This window comes from Agelaius tricolor, unplaced genomic scaffold (genome assembly GCF_023055355.1).
Source record: "Agelaius tricolor isolate 1412-34295 unplaced genomic scaffold, bAgeTri1.0.p SCAF_14, whole genome shotgun sequence".
Lineage (NCBI taxonomy): Eukaryota > Metazoa > Chordata > Aves > Passeriformes > Icteridae > Agelaius > Agelaius tricolor.
Genome location: NW_027269274.1, coordinates 3,070,811 through 3,088,874, shown reverse-complemented (window position 1 = coordinate 3,088,874; position 18,064 = coordinate 3,070,811). Strand labels below are relative to the sequence as shown.

General features: G+C 42.5%; 1 protein-coding gene across 1 annotated transcript in view; it reads right to left on the bottom strand.

Moving 5' to 3' along the window:
• The window catches only part of CNTN3 (contactin 3), a 104,151-nt gene that overhangs the window by 54,090 nt on the left and 31,997 nt on the right, over nucleotides 1-18,064 (bottom strand). The window contains exon 3 of the mRNA XM_071439328.1: nucleotides 1,840-1,935. Coding sequence (XP_071295429.1) covers nucleotides 1,840-1,935 — 96 coding nt within the window. The remainder of the gene's footprint in view (nucleotides 1-1,839; nucleotides 1,936-18,064) is intronic.

Below are 18,064 nucleotides of genomic sequence, written 5' to 3'. Positions count from 1 at the left end.
CTGTGCCTAAGATAAGCCAGGAAAAAAATATGATAAATTGCAGAAGGGAAGCAATTTTCTTTTTCCACACTATGAGCTGGCATTTCTTTGGGGATGAGCATTGGTTTCTATTGTAACTGGGATGCTGTACATGGAGGAATAATCACTATTTAATCAAGTCTCTTCTTGCAAACTCTTTACAGAGAATGCAAGAAATAAGTGCAATTAAGTTAGCAAGATCTTAGAAACTGCACAAAAACACCAGAAAACAAAAGCTGAGTATTTTGGAGGCTACAGGGTGGGGAGGAAACAAGCTGGAGGAGCACGTTTTTAGAATTAGTATTGTCTGGAATTATTTGATAGCTCAGCGCAATAAATACAGGCTCCAAGTAAAAAAACAGAGTCAGATCACTGATCTGGAAAGGGCTGAACATCCCTCAGGCCAGGTCAGCTGGTCCTAAACCATCCCTGCTCTTCCTAACAAACCACTTCTGCTTCCTGGCTGGATGTTTTATCCCAGGTTTCCTGCCCTGCACCCCACCCTGCAGGGGTGTTTTGTGTCACCTTGCCACAGCTTTATGTCAGTGCAGAAAGGGTTTTTTTTCCACCTTGCTCCACGTCTCCTGAAAACTTTAACAGTTAATCCTCCAACTCTCAGACCGATTCAAAGATTTGAAATAACTCTGGTACCAGTTCTCGACGCCATTTGGTAATCCTGGGAGAGCTCAGCTCTGTTTTTGCACGAACACCACAATTAGTGTGGGGGTGTCAATCACCTCCCATCTGCTGACTGCAGGAGGAATTCTCACCTCTCCCAACCACTGTTCTCAGCACCATCATCAGCACGTCTGGCATCACCTCCTGCTCCACACCTCAAACTTAAACCGTGCCAGAGCCAGGCAGCGTTGCCTCAGCTTGGCCATCACCTCTGGGTGTAAACCCACACACAGGACACAGCTGCAGGAACAGCTGGGGCAGTTCAGCCCTTGGGCTGCGTCTAGAAGGAAAATTTAATCATTCTAATTCTTACAGATAGCTGGGAGAATGACCCATTTCCTCAGCTGCTGAAAGACAAAGCTGCTGCAAGGCTATAAAGATGATTTAAGAGTATGTATCAGTTTAGAGGGGAAAAAATTCTGCAAGCTCAGACAGTTGTAAAATTGCCACTTTATGGCTGTGTCTGCTTGGACTCTGCCAAATTTATGAGGCCACAACACCTATATTATTGAATATAATGTCTAGCTTTTATTACCTTGTCTTTGCAATCAGATCCAATGTTTAACATCACAGCCCTTCAATATGACACACCGTATCAATTAAAAACAATAAAACCAGTTCCTCTCAGATATTACCTGAGGCTCAATAGCAATTAGTCAAAGACTGAAGATGCAGAATGAGGGAAGAAATGTACTTACAACTTTTGGTCCACCAAGAATCCATACATCCACTTTTCTCACCCCCTGAGTGCAGAAGTGGTTTAAATTACACAGCATCATTCCATCCCACCACAGAACGTCTTGATTGCAAGAACGCAGGCACAGTTCAAGACAACCTGCAATTCTCTGCTCACGGGGAAAACTGGATTCATTGAGGCTCAGCAATTGTGAAATTGGGCAGAATGCAACTCTAGAAGATACTCCATTAATTACAAGAAATCCCATAAAAAACAGACACATTAAGTGCACAGAAATTACTAGGAACGAGATAAAAGTAAATCCTCCTAAATACTTCCCTCTCCCCTCCTTTGTTTTTGGTTTCTCTCTCTCTGCTGTTACTCAGAACTCAAGATTTGGTTATAATTCTGATTTTTAGCATTTCAGGGATGCTGCCCAGCCCCACCACCCCGAGGGTCCCCCTTACCTCCAGCCCGGGGCGGGGTCCCACAGAGCAGCACGACGCCCTGGCCTTCGCGCACCGACACCGCGCTCCTCATCCTCGTCCTGGAGCTCTCCACGTCTGCCAGGGAACAGCAGCGAGCAGCACGTCAGGGAACACCAACAGACAGGGCAGTGACACCCTCAAATCCTGGCATTCTCAAACCCTGGCATTCTCAAACCATTCCCAAATCCTGACCTCCCGCCTCTCGGTCTGCAGCTGGACCCAGCAGATCAATGCAGCCCCTGCAGAGGCAAAGGCTGCCTGGCACGAGAGGGGATGACAGAATTAGGGCTGAAGGGATCTAATCTGCAGTGAGATAATTCAACAGATCCTGTGGCTAACTCTGCTCTTATGCCTGGCTTCTGCTACCCTGACTTTGATAATCCAAAGGGAGCCAATGACTTAAAAATAAATTCTTAATTCTTTCTTCAGAAGTGAAGGCTATGATGAGCAGCATCAAGCTCCCATGTCCAATGCAAAATAACAGTAATAACAGCTGTTCAGAAAACAGATATGGATCCTTCCCAAGAGCAAGGAACCTCCTGGACCATATTCCTGCAGGAGAATCCCCTGGAGCATCACTAAGCCAGAGCTTTGTACCTCAGTGCGCTGACCCAGTGCTCTGCTCTGACTGGCCTCGGGTCCCTGGGATTATTTTAAACTGTGTAAGGATCACAGGACACCCTGAGGTGGAAGGGATTATTGAGTCCATCTTCTGGTCTTGCAAAGGACACCCCAAAAATCACACACAGCATTGTCCAGCACTTTTTTGGGGGGAAGCAAACGCTTCAGTTTCCATAAATGGAAATATTTTATCATACATTTATATTGGCTTTCCCTCTAACTGGTGAGTCAGGACCCAAGAAATTTGGGCCTCACTATACCCTTAAACTAAGCTAAATACAACATGTAATACAAACAAAGACCCAAGTCCTACAGTAACAAAGACTTTTCCATAAATAAGCCATACATTTTTCCATAACAGAGGACAAATAAAAAAAAAAATTTGCTTATAACCTTGTAGAGGATGCTAAATGAACAGAGTCTTTAAATAAGGCTGTCTTTATAACCAAGCATAATAGGAGCAGTGAGTTGACCAACAGCAGCTATTTCCCCAAAATACAGCATTTTTTATTACTGCAAAGCAACAGCTGTTACAGTGAGAACACTGAATATGAGAGACCAGAATTTCAATTCTTCCTTTAAAAAACCCTGCAGTAAGAGAGCGTTGTACAGTCCTTTCTTAGTCCACATAAAGTTCACAGGAATGTTTCTTAGGCTGTTTTCAGCTTTCCAAGTGAATTCCCACACAGGTACCCTCAGAATAAACTCAGATCCTTTTGCTGGATGTGAATGGAGAAGTCACATAAAACCCCAGCAAAAGTGATTTCACCCAGGGATCAAACCAGCACAGCCTTAAATTATTGTTCCAGGCCTTTCCAGCACTTTGCTCTTTCTCCCATGACATTACACATTCATCAGCTGCCCCAACACCATTCCTCAGAGCCACGAGAAGAAAAGCCAGGAGCTGACAGCACCTCAGAGAACACACACACTGTTCTGTTCCAGGATGAATCACACCCAAAGAATTAATATTTTACATTAAAATATTAATTAATATTTTATTATAGTACAATTATAATAGTAATTATTCTATTATATCATTATTATAATAATTATTAAAATATTAATTGATATTAATTAATATTTTGCCCCCTTACATCACAACCATCAGAAGTCATAAATCATAAATAATACGCTTTCCATAACTGAAATGGGTTTTTAAGCCCATGTGCTCATTTATTGCAACTACAGACCCTCAGAGCCTTTCTTGTCTTTGAGTTGTCAAACAAATGGCAGGATGGGATTGGGTTGGGAGCACCTTGGGAAGGGATGTGGGATATCCTGGAGGATTGGGATGGCAATCAGCCCAGAGGTACCCAGACAGGACCCACCACAGCCCTGCAGTTTGAGCTGCTGCAATGCTGTAAAAAAATTGGAATTGTTTATCACTGATTGCAGGTGAAGACTGTTGTCACAGAAAAACAGTTTTTGGGGAAACAAGAAGCAATGCATATCCATCCAAAAATGGAGAATATGAACCATGCTAAATAAAAGAATCATTTCCCAAAAATTAGCAGGAAGTTCCCCATCCCACCTTCCAGAGCAACTCCACCACCAGACTCGTCACACGGCTGCCCAAATACCAGCACTTAATTTCTCTACAAACTTCTGTCTTCTCCTGTCTGGCACAGCTTTGATAATGAGAAATCAGCATGCAGAACAGGAGCAGGGCTCTTTATTAGCATGACACAGTGAAGTCCCCATCTCTGACCTTGGAGAGCACTGGCTGCTCCTCAACACAATCCTGGGCTGATTTTCTGGTGTTCCTGCATCAGATTCAGAGGACTGAAGGTCAAATCCAGGCATGTTTGGAAGTGTATCAAGAGTGATTGTTTATCCTTGAGCTTCTTTGTAAGGTTTTTGTTTGATTTTTAATAAAGCCACTATGCCAAGCACAATAACACCAGGGAGGAGAGCTGTGTCTTCTAACAAAACTTATTATTACATGAACTCATTGGGAAGGGACATCAAGTCCTCAGGGTAAATAAAATCCCTTGAAAGGTGGACTAATAATGGCAAAGCTTGTTTACTTTTACAGATTGAACTGTATCCCTCTGAAATCAGAGGCTCTCATCCTGCTGAAATAGCTGTCTTGATAGATAAAATATAACTGCAAACAAAGACCAGAGATCAGGACAGAAGATGGTTTTGAGGAGGGGTGAGTCAGAACAGGATTCACTTTTCAGCACCCATGGGATGACAATATCCCACTGATCAGCGAAAGAAAAGGCCACAAACACACAAAGTGTTTCTGCATTTTATCTGCTGCACTAAGACTGGTTTATCCATCAGCACATCTTGAAAACTCTCTCAAACTGGTCACCAAACTGAAGTGCTTTCATTGGTTTCTCTTGCCTTATTCTTTTCACTTCTTCCTTGCATTTATTACACCTCACTTCTAATCTCCTTATATCTGAAAAGCAACTATTCATGGAAAAAAATGAACTATTTATTACTTAACCCTACCAGGCAAAGGCTCCAATCCTGCCACTGAAAATATTTTGGTAAAAATGTTACAAAAATCCTGACTACAAGGGGAAAAAATCCAACATAAAAACCAAGCGAAAACTGTAATTTGCAAATTAAATATTTTATTGCCTGTTTATAGTTTGCCATATAGAAGGAAGTTTAAAATTAGCAACTGAGGCTTTCTGACTCCTGAAACAGCATTTTCTTCTCCTTTCCCTGCTAACACATGTATTTGCCTCATTGCTTCAGTACCAAGTCCATAAAGTTGTATTAACTGAAATATACACACCATTGCAATAAAATGGAGGAAAAAAACACCACACTTCAGCTTTGCTGCAAAGTCTTTGATTCTGCCCAAAGTGAGAACAACAAAAGGAGTTCCTACTCATACAAAAAGGATGTGAAAACTGCATATTCCACTGGGTTCCCTCCTTTTAAGGAGTTTATTAAGTTTATTAAGCCAAGTTTTCAGTCTCAAGCATTGAGACTTCAAGTGGCTGAGAAAGATTCCAAAATGTGGAGTGACAGTGATGTATCCAACCTGCCACAGCTGCATTGGAACACTCCTGTGACACTCAGGACAATTACAAGATAAAATAAAAAGTTGTGGATTCATGATGGGAAAACACAACCTGGAGCAATCTCTGTAAGCTAAATGAGACAGAACAGTGCCATTTTAATAAAAGAATAAATCAGAACCCATCTCAGAGCCTGCTCACATTCACTGTGAGCACCTCCCAGAGGTTTCTGTTTTGTGATCTCACGCAATTGAGGAGGGAAAGGCCCAGATCTCACCAAAGAGCACAGCCAGGCTTTGGAGAGACACAGAGCACTGTGCTGTGGAAAATCCAGAGCACTGCTGATGACAAAGCTGCTCCACACACACACACACAGCTGCTGGCGAGTGGCAATGCTGAGTTATGTGGTGTTTTGTCAAGAATCCTGTGGGATATTTCACCCCCAGACACCCGTTCTGTGCGCAGGAACTTTGTAAGATTTGCAGGCACTGCTAGAACTTGCACCAAATCCTGTTTATTTTTTTTTAAGTAATACACAGAACACTTACTTTTTTTAAGTGAATGCACAGAATTCACTGTGAGAGGAGCAGGATTCAGTTTTCCACCTGTTTTTGTTTTAAATTCAGGATTCCAGCTCCAAGTCCAGCAACACCCAAGCATCTCATCACACTTGTATCAATTGCTTTTTATTGTCAACACATATTTGGTAGTAATTCTACCATGTTTTGAAAACTGCAGAACAAGGATTCAAGCTCTACCAACGTAATTGTGCCTTAATAGCCATGAAAATATTTATTGTATTGCTGCATCAGACCCACTGCTATACAAAGGAGCAGAACTTGTTAAATGTACTTTAGGTATAATTCTGTATTGGATGTTCAAGTGCCTAAATGAGTCAGACAAGCAAATCTAAGCTGTTTTCTTGAGTGGGTAATTCTGAAGTGGGGACTCTGTTTGATGTCAGCCCATAATGAAGCACTAATTCACAGCCCACTCGCCCTGGTAAAAGTCACATTATTGAAAAGAACGGAAATTCCACTCTCCCAGCTCTTGAGGGCAAATAACAGCCTCAGCACGTTGTAATAGCTATGTTGGTAATGAGAACTGCTGGAGAAAACAGAGGAACACCAATTTGTTTCTTTAAAAAGAAAAAACAAACACAAGCAACAACAAAACCCAGCAACCTTCACCATCATCCCTGAAAACTCACCTGTGTGCATGAACAAACCTTGTTCCCCATCCCCCTAAAGCCCAAAATTGGCTGCACCCAGGCACTGCTGTGATCATGGACTTGGTTATTTCCTTAGAGAGACACCCAAAACTAAATGTACGCTTTGCATAATTAATTTCCACCAGGATATTTGGGATACCCAGCCTGTTAACCCCAACAGGAATCACCACACCAGGGCTGAAAGTGAGCCAGTGAAAAACCTTCTGCTGCCCTGCCAGGGCCTGGATGGAGCCTGGCAGAATCACACTGAGCTAGGAGCGAGGGATGAGACCAAAAATTATCTTTGTAATCGATTTCTGCTGGGCAGAACCAGAGGACAAAGATGTTCACAGTGCAGGAGTGAACATCACTCGTCACATTTGTCACTTGAGGAGAGATTCAGAAGCACCTCCAGGGTTTCACTTGGTCAGGCTGGTGCTACAGGGAAATCACAGAATTCCACACCAACCTCTAAAAAAATCCCTTTCTTGTGTGCCACGTGGCTGAACTTGCAGTTTATGCCCTGAAAGCTCCACGACAGAGCAAGCAGAACAACCTCCCACCCTTCAAGGCTCATTTTACACCCAAAATGCTTCTCAGACAGCTTCTGAGTTTGGAATATTGCCCACATCTCTGCTGAGGTCAGACCCACCAGCAGAGCCCATGTGAGTGTCCACCACAGAAACCCGCTGAGTTTGAAATACAGAAATCCATAGAAATGTTGCCAATAAAATGCAGCAGACCTCAGTGCAGAACAGACCCTGCAGGTTGTTTCCATCCCATGAAATGCTGAATATCTCACACGTGAACAGCACCAAAAAACCCCTACAAATCTTTGAAACCCTTCCCCTGAATCAACTTGAGGTGAAGGAAAAGATGAAACAGGAGACATTTAAATGCTTTTACACCAATTAAAGGAGAGTAATTCAAAAGTCTGTGCTATATAAACACAAGCAGGAAAAGCTAAAAAAAAAAATAAATTGGCACAGATGTATCAGTGTGGTGAACAGGAGATGCCAGCATGGGAAGAGGCAGAAGAATTTGCAATAATGAGGGGAAAGATGGACAGAAAGGGATGAGGTGATTTGTGGGCTCTGTGGAACTGAAGGAAAGGGCCAGAGACAGCAGAGATTAAAAAAAAAAAGGCAGTAAAAGAGTATTAATAGCCTAAAAGTTGAGTCAACATCTGACAAGCGAGGAGTATTTTTTTAAGACATGTTTTGCACTGGCAAAAATGCACTGAAAGAACTGGAAAAAAAACCCAAACCAAGCCCCAACAGCGTTACCAGGGAAATTCATGTTTTGAAAGAAAAATGTTCTCCAATAGCTATTTCCAGAAATATGCCTTTCATAAATTCGTATTATCTGGGAATTACCACTCAACTCCAGGCAAACACAGCACTGAACACAGCAATTCAAGCAATTTGAGAAATATCTCAGGAGGCAAGGATGTTTGCTCAAGGAAATTATCCTACAGTCGACTTCTCAGATGCAACACAGATTTTATTTTTTCCCCTCTAACACTTCCCAAAACAAGCCCTAAGAACATCCTGGCAGTCTACTGAGCACCAGGCCTCATCAGCACAAAGCAGGTTTAGTGCTGAAGAACACCAGGCTATTCACATTTTTATAGTTAAACAGATGGCTAAAGCCCTGCCAGATCTAGCTGTAATTATCTGAAGGTTTGTTTATTTATTAAATATGCAGCAATGTTCCCAAAAAGCCTTTCCTCAATAAATAAATCAATGAAAACCATCCTACAACAGCTCAGTTTTAAAGCACTGGGAACACGCTGATGACAGTGGGATTTATTTTTTTTTTTTCCTGTCACTGACTTCAGTCCTTCATGTTTCCAGAGATGGCACCTCCCACACAGAGAAATGCACAGATTCTGCCCCAAGTATTAAAATAATATCATCAGGAAGGATTCCTGGCTAAGCAGGATCTGTCTCCAAGGTATGGAGCACCTGGCACAGACCCCAGCTTTGACACCTGGGCCAGCCCAGATGTGGCAGGGACAAAGCACAGACCCAGCAGATGGAGAAGTGTCCTGCCCACAGATGTCCCCAGCTCCAAACCACCAACCTGAGTCAGCAGAAAAATCCAATGGTCACAGCCATGCCAGACAGCTGTGGGCTCATCCAAACGTGGGGCCTTACCTGGGCTGAGCAAAATAATGGGAAATATTTTGTTGTACGTGCAATGAAACACACCATCTCCTCATCCATCAACAGTGGGATGATATTATTATCATATTATTTCATATTATGACATATTATTTCATTTATATTATATAAAAATTATTATGTAATATTTTACACATATGATATGATTATATTATTACTATTAATATATAACAGTGGAATAATTATTATTTCAAAACAGTGGAATAATAAGCCAAGAATAAGACATCCAACCTTAACCCACACCTCACCCTGCCAGAATCAGCTGTGCCATTTTCTGTTCCAAAAGCAGCTGGGGTTTATTTCCAGGTCCAACTGCTGTTCAGGATTTTTAACTGGACATGTTAAACACTGGACATTAACATATGTTAATGGACTTCTATTTTTCGTATTTATTTTAATAATTCTCCTCTTTACTGGCTCTCAACCTCAGGTGTGTTATGCCTCAACTCTTTAATAAAAGAATACAAGGGAAGCTGGAGAAGGTGACCATTTCTACATAACTGAATTCAATAACCCACTCAAAGTGAGCTGCAGAGAGGATAAGGTGCAAGGATTGATTCACACCATAACAAAAATAATATTTACAGAGGAATTCAGGAGAAATTTAAACTTTTAATTCTATTACTGAAGATGAAAAAGAGGCAGAAATAAAAGTAATATGTTTTCAGAGTACATTTGCCTGGCTCATGCAGAGGAAGAAGTTATTTCACTTATTAACTATTCACATCACAATTTGAAGGAAGGGTGGGCGAATTTCCATGTCTGGCAAATAAAGCACCTCAGCCTCAGTATCCTGAACACAGCATTTGGGACTGACACTAATTGCTCCCGTGCAGTTCAAAGCCACCATTTCTGCATCAGGGACAGAATGTGCTCTTCCCTGGACTCTTCTCCAGCCCCAGCAGGACCTGGGTGAGCACCAAGATGTCACCAAGGCACTGAACAGGTTCTGCAAAATTGCTGCCAACATTTCTGCCTGCGAATCTCTGGGGTTACTTGCTGGGATTAGACTACATTAACAGGCTCAGAAGGACAGCAGAGATAAGGAAAATGATCTATTTCTATCCCAGCACCATACAGCAACACTGAGGTTGTAGCTTAATGGATGTTCAGGAGCACATCAAAGCAAACCAGAAGAGATTTTGTTCGCTTCCTTCACAGTTGCAAAAACGTGGCTAAAGCAGACAGGCTGGAGTTATTTCCTTACAGACTTCAGGGAACAGGAATGCAGGGAAAGGCATTTCTTACCCTGATGTCATTTGCAGCTGACAAGCAAAACAGGTATTTTCTGTGGCAGATAAGGCAGAAAAATTGAAAGAAGCCCCACATTGCTGTGGTGTGGACAGTAGAGATGTTTAAAACAATACTAATTTGCCAGGTTCACAAAAAAAATGCAGAAATTAAAATTAGAACTTTATCTGCAGGAGACAGACCATGGAAGAGTCCATGAGGCAAAATCATTTCTCCAGTGCTGAAGATGAAAGCCAAATGATTAAGTTTCCCACCAAAGTCACATCTCCAACCTGTGCACAAGCACGAGCTGTTAATTAATTATTTAATGAAAAGCAGAAGAAAACCACTGCATAACCTAATTCAGTATTGTGCAAACTTATTACTCTCTAGTCCCTAATAAAATTAAAAGAACACAGTGAGGCTGAAAAACTCAATTATTTGGAGGTAGAAAATGCCAGAATTAAGGTTGCCTAAGACCACAAAGGTTGGCAGAGGCACAAAGCAGCAGCAGCAGCCCCAGCAGTGAGATTGCAGCACTGGCTCACACCAGTGGCACAGACACAGTTATGAAAAATCCTTCGGCCAGGATTTTCTCCTGAGAAGCTGAGAGGCCTCAGGAATGAAATGTACCCAATGGTTATCTGCTGCTGTGGAATGCAACAGGGGCATCTGGGATTGGGCTCATGGGGTTGTTTCTAATTAATGGCCAATCACAGCCCAGCTGTGTCAGACTCGCTGGTCAGTCACAAGATTTTATTATTTATTCCTTTGTATTCCCTTTAAGCCTTCTGGTGAAATCCTTTCTTCTATTCTTTAGTATAGTTTTAATACATCATTTTCTTTTCATATAATACATATCATAAAATAATAAATCAGCCTTCTGAAACACGGAGTCAAGATTCTCATCTCTTCCCTCGTTCTGGGACCCCAGTGAACACAACCACACACCAGGGCTTCCTGCTATTAAAGCAGCCACTTTCCTGCCTTACCTGGAAACCTCTGAAGTGCTGCTGAGTGTGTTTAATTAGTTTTCAAGAGCCTGAGTGCTCAGTGGAAGGGGTGAGGCTATTGTGCACCCAGGCTCTCAGCTCTGCCTCCGTGCTCCTGGGGGGACGCCTGGGGGAACCAGAGGAGCAGTGGCCACTTGTGGCTGCTCCAACACACAGAGCTGGACCTGTGGTTGCTGTTGTGCTGCTGTGGAGCTGTGTAAGCATCTTTCTCACACCTGTACTTGCCCTCAGCAGCTCCCAGCAGGCAGCACAGGCTCCGTGCCGTGGGGCGAAGGGATTTGGGAGCGGCTCCAGGGGATGCCCGCAGCGGCTCTTTGCAGGATGCTCCCACCACAAGGTCAAAGCACTTGATCCTGGTGGCACTTCTGAGGCAGGACAGACCCAAAGGCTGCAGCCAGGCAAGCCCAAGTCAGAATGACAAGCCCAGGCCAGTTACTGCAGAGTGGGGAAGGGCTCACACCAGGGTCACACAGTAAAACCCTGCTGTGATACCTGTGAGACCAACACAGAGCTCGGGATAACCTCTGGCACAGCTGATTTTCTCCACTCTAAGCACTGTAAGCATCACCTTTCATCCTACTGCTCCTGCCAGTGACAAGCCCAGGCTGACCAGCCCAAGCAGGGTGACAAATTCCACCTGCTCGTCATCAAGCCCAAATTCCCCTTGCTCTGCCACACATCCGCTTGTGTCCCACTCTAAAAATCACAGCAGCCTTTTCAGGACATGTGCTCGAGCTTCAGCCTGGTTACAAAAGCTCTCTTTCAATATTAATCATTGCTCTGACCCAGATGCAGCAGAGGCACGCTGAAAACCCAATCAGTGTAATCCCCAGGCAGATAACAAATGCCAGGTTTTGCTTTATGAACGATAATCCTTACACAATTAAACAAAGAGGTAAAGAGATCACAAAAGTGCATCTGGCTCAGGCTGAACTGGGAGCTGCAGTGTCTGGAGCAAGAAGAACAGGAGACCCTCCAAGCATGACTTGGAATAAATGAAATTCATTACACGAAGCTTTTGTGGTGAGAGTGCAGCCCCTGGAGCTCCTGGGTCACCTTGTGCAGGGAGGGATCGATGGCACCCAGGGCGTGTGGCACACCAGGAGCTCCCGTGCCAGGCTCTCAGGCCTCTGCAGCCTCTCCAGACTCTGGGATGGGACAAACCAATCCCACCCTGGCCACACAGGCAGGAAACACCACACTCTGCAAGGATGCTCAGGCCCCACAACTTTAGATACAAAGCTCAGACCTGCAATCACAAGATAAGCTGATTTTTTTTTTTCTTTTCCTCCCCACTCATTCATTATAAGGCAATGAGGTTTCTTGAAGAAATAAGACAGTAATTCCACTGAATGCTCATCAGGAAAGATAGGAGAGAAATAAGGGATGGACAAGATGCAATTGGCTTAAAGAGGTGCTAAAGTTGCTTTTAAATGGAAGCAAAAAAGAGATACAGAAAAAGATGAAAGAGTAAGTTAGAGCAGCATGTGTTATTAAGAGCTGAAGTTATGAAATACTAAGGAGAAAAATGCTACGTTTTGCTAACTAAAGCAGCATAAAAATTCTTCTGAAAAGAATCTGAAATAAAATCAGGAAGAGAGATGTAGTAAGAAATCAGAGGTTCAAAACCAGCTGAATGCAAAGGAGTGTTAGCAACTGATAAGAAAATGCAAAATACCTCTGTTAATATCAGATTATTAAGAATCAAAAGCATCACATCCCACACTCATACACTCATCTGATACCCAGGGAAGCCTCTGGCAAATCACACACAAGAGTTCAGCCAGCAGAGGAGAGGCTGTGGCAGGGCAGACCCAGCCCCTGCACCCAACAAATCACAGCCTCGTTTGATTTTTTAACTTAATTAGTGGTGAAATAGCAGTGTGTGCAGCAGAGTCAATCACTGCCATTCCAAGTCATCAGCTGTGACAATGACAGGAAGTTCATCCAGGGAACCTGCACTCAGGGACAGGATTCCTGCTGGGGCTGGCTCCTTTCTCCTCATTCCCAAAATCAGGAATCCCTGTGACCACAGCACTGCCACTACAGACATTCCCTGCAGGCTGGGGTTTTCTGCAGTGCTGCCACTTGTAAATGACAAATGGCTGTGGACAAAACACTGCTGCAACTTCAGGCTGAAGTGATTCCCACACATCATTAATATTTCAGCCTGGCTTAGCTTGCTTTGGGTAAAGAGGTTTTGACTCAGTTACTTCCATTTCAGGAGAACATCTGTACAACATTTTTGTAAAAAGCTGTAGGAATAAAAAGTGCTAGGAAAACAAGTGAAGGCATTTGAAACACAAGTGGTAAAGAGATTCTACCCAGCTGGTGAGTTCATCTTTCCAGTCTGCAACACCCCCCAAAAGCCAGCCCAAACAGATTATCCAGGAACTCTACTTTTTTGCTCTTCTTGCAGCAAGAGAGCAACAAGAAAAGGCAGGGATCATCTGAGCACATTAACCTCCCTGGAAGAGAAGGGAACGAGACAAGATCTTCAGAGAATTGCATTCTGTCTGCCTCCAAAGTAATGGCATTACACTTGAATGAAAGCAAAATTATGTGGAAGACTGTTAGTTTACTGAGGGGTCAAAGAGATGACAGCTGTGGCAGGAGGAGGCAAACCTTTAATATGCCATGATGGACCAATGTGCACATCCTTCAGTGGCTGAATAAATGTGGCTGAACAGGATTACACCTGAGCAAGCAACAGCAGAGATTAATAAATTCAGCATCAGACCATTCAACAACAGGGGCTGCAGGAGTGGGAAAAGAAAAAACAACTCCTGAGAAATAGCTGAGTTCTGCTACTCCATTTAGAGACACAAATACAATCCCAGTGTTGCTGAGGAGAGTTTAATAGATTGAGACATGCAAGTAAGGAGAAAACCCCCAAAAGACAGGGACACCCCAAATCTTTTTGCTGGTTTTTGAGCAGAATTGTTCCATGGCAGATGCTCCATGTGCATCCCCAGCCCAAGCCACACTGCTCCTTGCAGGGTGATGTAATCCTCAGAAATATATCCTAAACTACAATTGAATAAAAAGTCATGGGCTGAAAAAATACAGTTCCATAAAAAAAGAGAGAAGATGTCTCGCTGCACAGGGCTGAGAGAAGCAATAACAGGAAAATAAAATCAGGTACTGCATCTCTTCTCATAAGTACAGAGTATTTCCTTGGTTATTAAATGAGACTCCCAGCCTGGGCTCTCTGTAACTGCTCAGTGCCACAGTGGATGAAAAACAAGACATAAATACATAATCAATACCAGAACAGAGACAAAAGCAATGCAGTGTAATAGGAGCAGCTCTCTAACTTCCACTGCTTCAGTTTTAAGATGCCTACTTGGCTTTGTAATGAACATCAGAAAGCAAAATACACAAGCTGGCAGCAAACTGGAGCTCTGAAAAAGTATCTTTAAAGTAAGGTGATACCCAGTGAAGGCACTGAAATTGTTATTTGCAATCTGTCCACATTCATTGGGCTGCAGCCAGGGGTTAATTCAGCCAAACTTTGCTGTGTATTTCTTATAAATTCACTGAATGTCAAAGTAATTCTGTAGATCACAAGACACTGTGCTTGTTATAGATGACAGCATCATTTAGGCTGGGAAAGATCTCCAAGAGTCTTGAGTCCCCGGCACTGCCAAGTCCCACTAAACTACATCCCTAAATCCCCCTCTGCACATCTTCCAAGTGACCTCAGAAGCAAAGGACATCTGCTCTATCTTATTGAAGGTGTTCTTTAAATAATGTAATGTTGTCTAAAACCATGCCAGGGCACCCCACATCTCAAAATAAATAAAAAATAAAAAATATGAAAAACAAACCCTACATCTACTACATGATGAAGTCAAATTCTCTCAGCCACCCAGCCAAGCCTTCCCTTATTTCAGCTCCTCATCCAAACCCTTTTAGCAACACCCTTTTTTTCTGCATCACAGGCTGCTGCTGTCAAACACGTTCCAAATTGATATTCTAAATCTTTATTTCAGTTTGAAGAGGTTCCAGATCCAATAGCTTTATGAGCCATGAAGGGTGGGGTAGGGCACACAGCACAGCCATGTTTCTGTTGACTGGAACAATTTTCATGTTTGATTTTTTTTTCTAACTTGCAAAAAGTACAGTTGAAAGATCAAAGCATTCAGCTCCTACTGAACGTTCCTATTAACTTCAATGGGCTTTAGATCAGGCCCTTAATGGGGTACTAATGTAATGTAAACATTTTTAAGTTTTATCTTAATATTATCAGGAGCATGTTAAATGGGCTAACAAGACCCCATTAGGGTAATTCTGACAAACAAATCAAGGGCTGAAATACTTTCCTTAGCAAGGACTTGCTTTGATTTCTTGGTGAATATAAGCTCTGTTTTCCCAAATAATCCATATTTCAGAGTTTTAAAAACAGCCCTGCAATGCAAAAATCCTAAGGAACATCACTACTTTTCTTAAACAAAGAAACCAAGCACACACATAAAAGAATTAAGGTAATTTTGATTTAAAGCTTTACCAGGTGAGGGGAGCTGTGCAGGGAATGCCAAATTTTTTTTGTCATTTATAAACGTTTTTTACAGAAATGAAGCCAGCATTTCAAAAGGCTCCTGTTCAAAAGATCTCAGAATTTAGGCATAAGGTCTAAAAACCTAAAATCACGTTGGTGTCCAACGTCTCCCTTGCACTTCAGACACATATCAAGCAAGTCCAATCAAGGGGAGTATTTAATAGGAGGAAAGCATGTAGGGAGACAAAGCAACAGCTGCATTTTCCAACTTCACTGAATGCCTGAAGCCAAGCAGCAGCTGCCCCTGGCTGAGGGTGAGCAGGGCTGGTGCTGGGATCTGGAGCCTCATCCCTGGCACTGGGAGCGTTCAAGCACCAGGACTGCCCCAGTGCTGCAGCAACAGGGACAAGGGCTGGACACAAAGCTGGGGACCTGCCCAAAACTCAGCTGTGACCGTGTCCACAGGGGTCTGAGGATGAGGGAAGGGACGAGGATCTGACTCCATGTTTCAGAAGGCTTGATTGGTTATTTTATGATATATATCACATTAAAACTGTACTAAAAGAATAGAAGAAAAGGTTTCATCAGAAGGCTGGCTAAGAATAGAATAGCAAAGAATGATAACAAAGGTTTGTGGCTCGGCTGTCTGAGCCAGCTGGACTGTGATTGGCCATTAATTAGAAACAACCACATGAGCCCAATCCCAGATGCACCTGTTGCATCCCACAGCAGCAGATAAACATTGGTTACATTTTGTTCCTGAGGCCTCTCAGCTTCTCAGGGGGAAAAAATCCTAAGGAAAGGATTTTCCATAAAAATGTCTGTGACACAACCTTCTCCTAAGAGACTCCATGTGGAGCAAAACCATGGCCAGGCCAGGTTTACCTCTGCACTTTTCCCAAGTTACAGAAACCACAGTGCTACATTAAGTCTGTATTTCAGGCTGGCCTAAACTGTTGGAGTCAAGCTCACACAACATCCTAAAATAGCATTAAAGCTTTAGCCTTCATGAAAAAACCACATGGGAAAATGATGTAATAAATAGCAAGCTTAAAAACCACTTTTTTCCTCCCAAAGCTATTTTTTGCTCCAAAATATTCTTTCCCTTATTTTCTGTGCCAGAAAGTCTCTGCTCTCTCCTTGCCACACTCCTCTCCTTCACAAGCTATTCATGCACAAGCTTTGAAAGATAGTAAGAGACAAACAGATTTACATCAAAAAAATAAAGAGAGATAAGGTTGCCATGGGAATAAGAAGACAAAAACTGTTACTTAATCCAACATAAAAAGGATGAGAACTGGAGAGAACTCAGATGGAATTGAAACTGTCACCCCAGCCAATGAGGTTATGATCTGAAACAACTGCTTTTTCTCCCTCATTTCCTCTATGCTTTTATGTAATTTCATTTTCTCGTCAGAATCTCTTAACAGAATACAATATTTCACGTTAAGATTCAAAAAACTTTAAAAAATGAATTAGAAGTAATATTTCCCAATATGTTGCTCACCACTGTCACTCACTAGGCAAATTCTTGCAAAAGCTGAAATATATCCCCTCTGCAGCAATGCTACGGATGCAGATGTGAAATTGGAGATGAATCTTTAGATTTTATATATAAATTATGCATAAAAAAATAGAGTCAGCCATGTAGTTGTCTCACTTTTAACTACAATCTGTGGTCTGCAATAAAGTTTTACAAAGACTAGCAAGCAAATTCAGATTTAGGGTTTTTCTACAGCTGCAATCAAAGGCAATTCTTATAAACTCTGAAGGCAGAAAGAACTGTCACACACTCCCCTGCCCAAAAAGCCACGGCACCATTACTGTCAGCAGTTTATCTCAGAAAACACTCTCTTATCAGTGCTTGCTGGAATCATCTCCCAGCCAGCACAAAACATCGTGGCAAGGAATGAATCTGTCCTATTTTCAAGTTGTTGATACAGGATAAATGTCTCTTCTCATTTTGAAGAGCGTAGGGAAAATGTCTTTCCTTCCATTCCACACCCCCAGAGCTGCCCTGACTCAATAAATCCAGAGCCATGGGATCTCCCTACACAGCAAATCTTAAAAATGAGAAATGGGATGAAACCTTAAAATGCCCAATTCATGAAGTCTCTACCAGGGGATGATCTCTGGCAACACAAAGCCTGGAAATAATCTGGAATAATCAAGCTAAAAACTTCTCCTGGACATGCAGCAGAGCTTTGGAAGAGGAACTCTTTCTGCATTTTATCTCTCCCAAGCGATGCCCATCATCTCCAGTATCCAAATTTGCCACTCAGGTGTTTACCAAGAGTGAGATCTTTATGTGCCACCCCTGAGCTACAGGAGAATCCTTAACTGAATCATCAAACATCCAACTACCTGAGGATTTTCTTTACTGCTTTCAGACTTACAAATAACTGCAGGAGGATAAAATACACACTAATTACCCTTGACTATGCAAATGAAGCTAT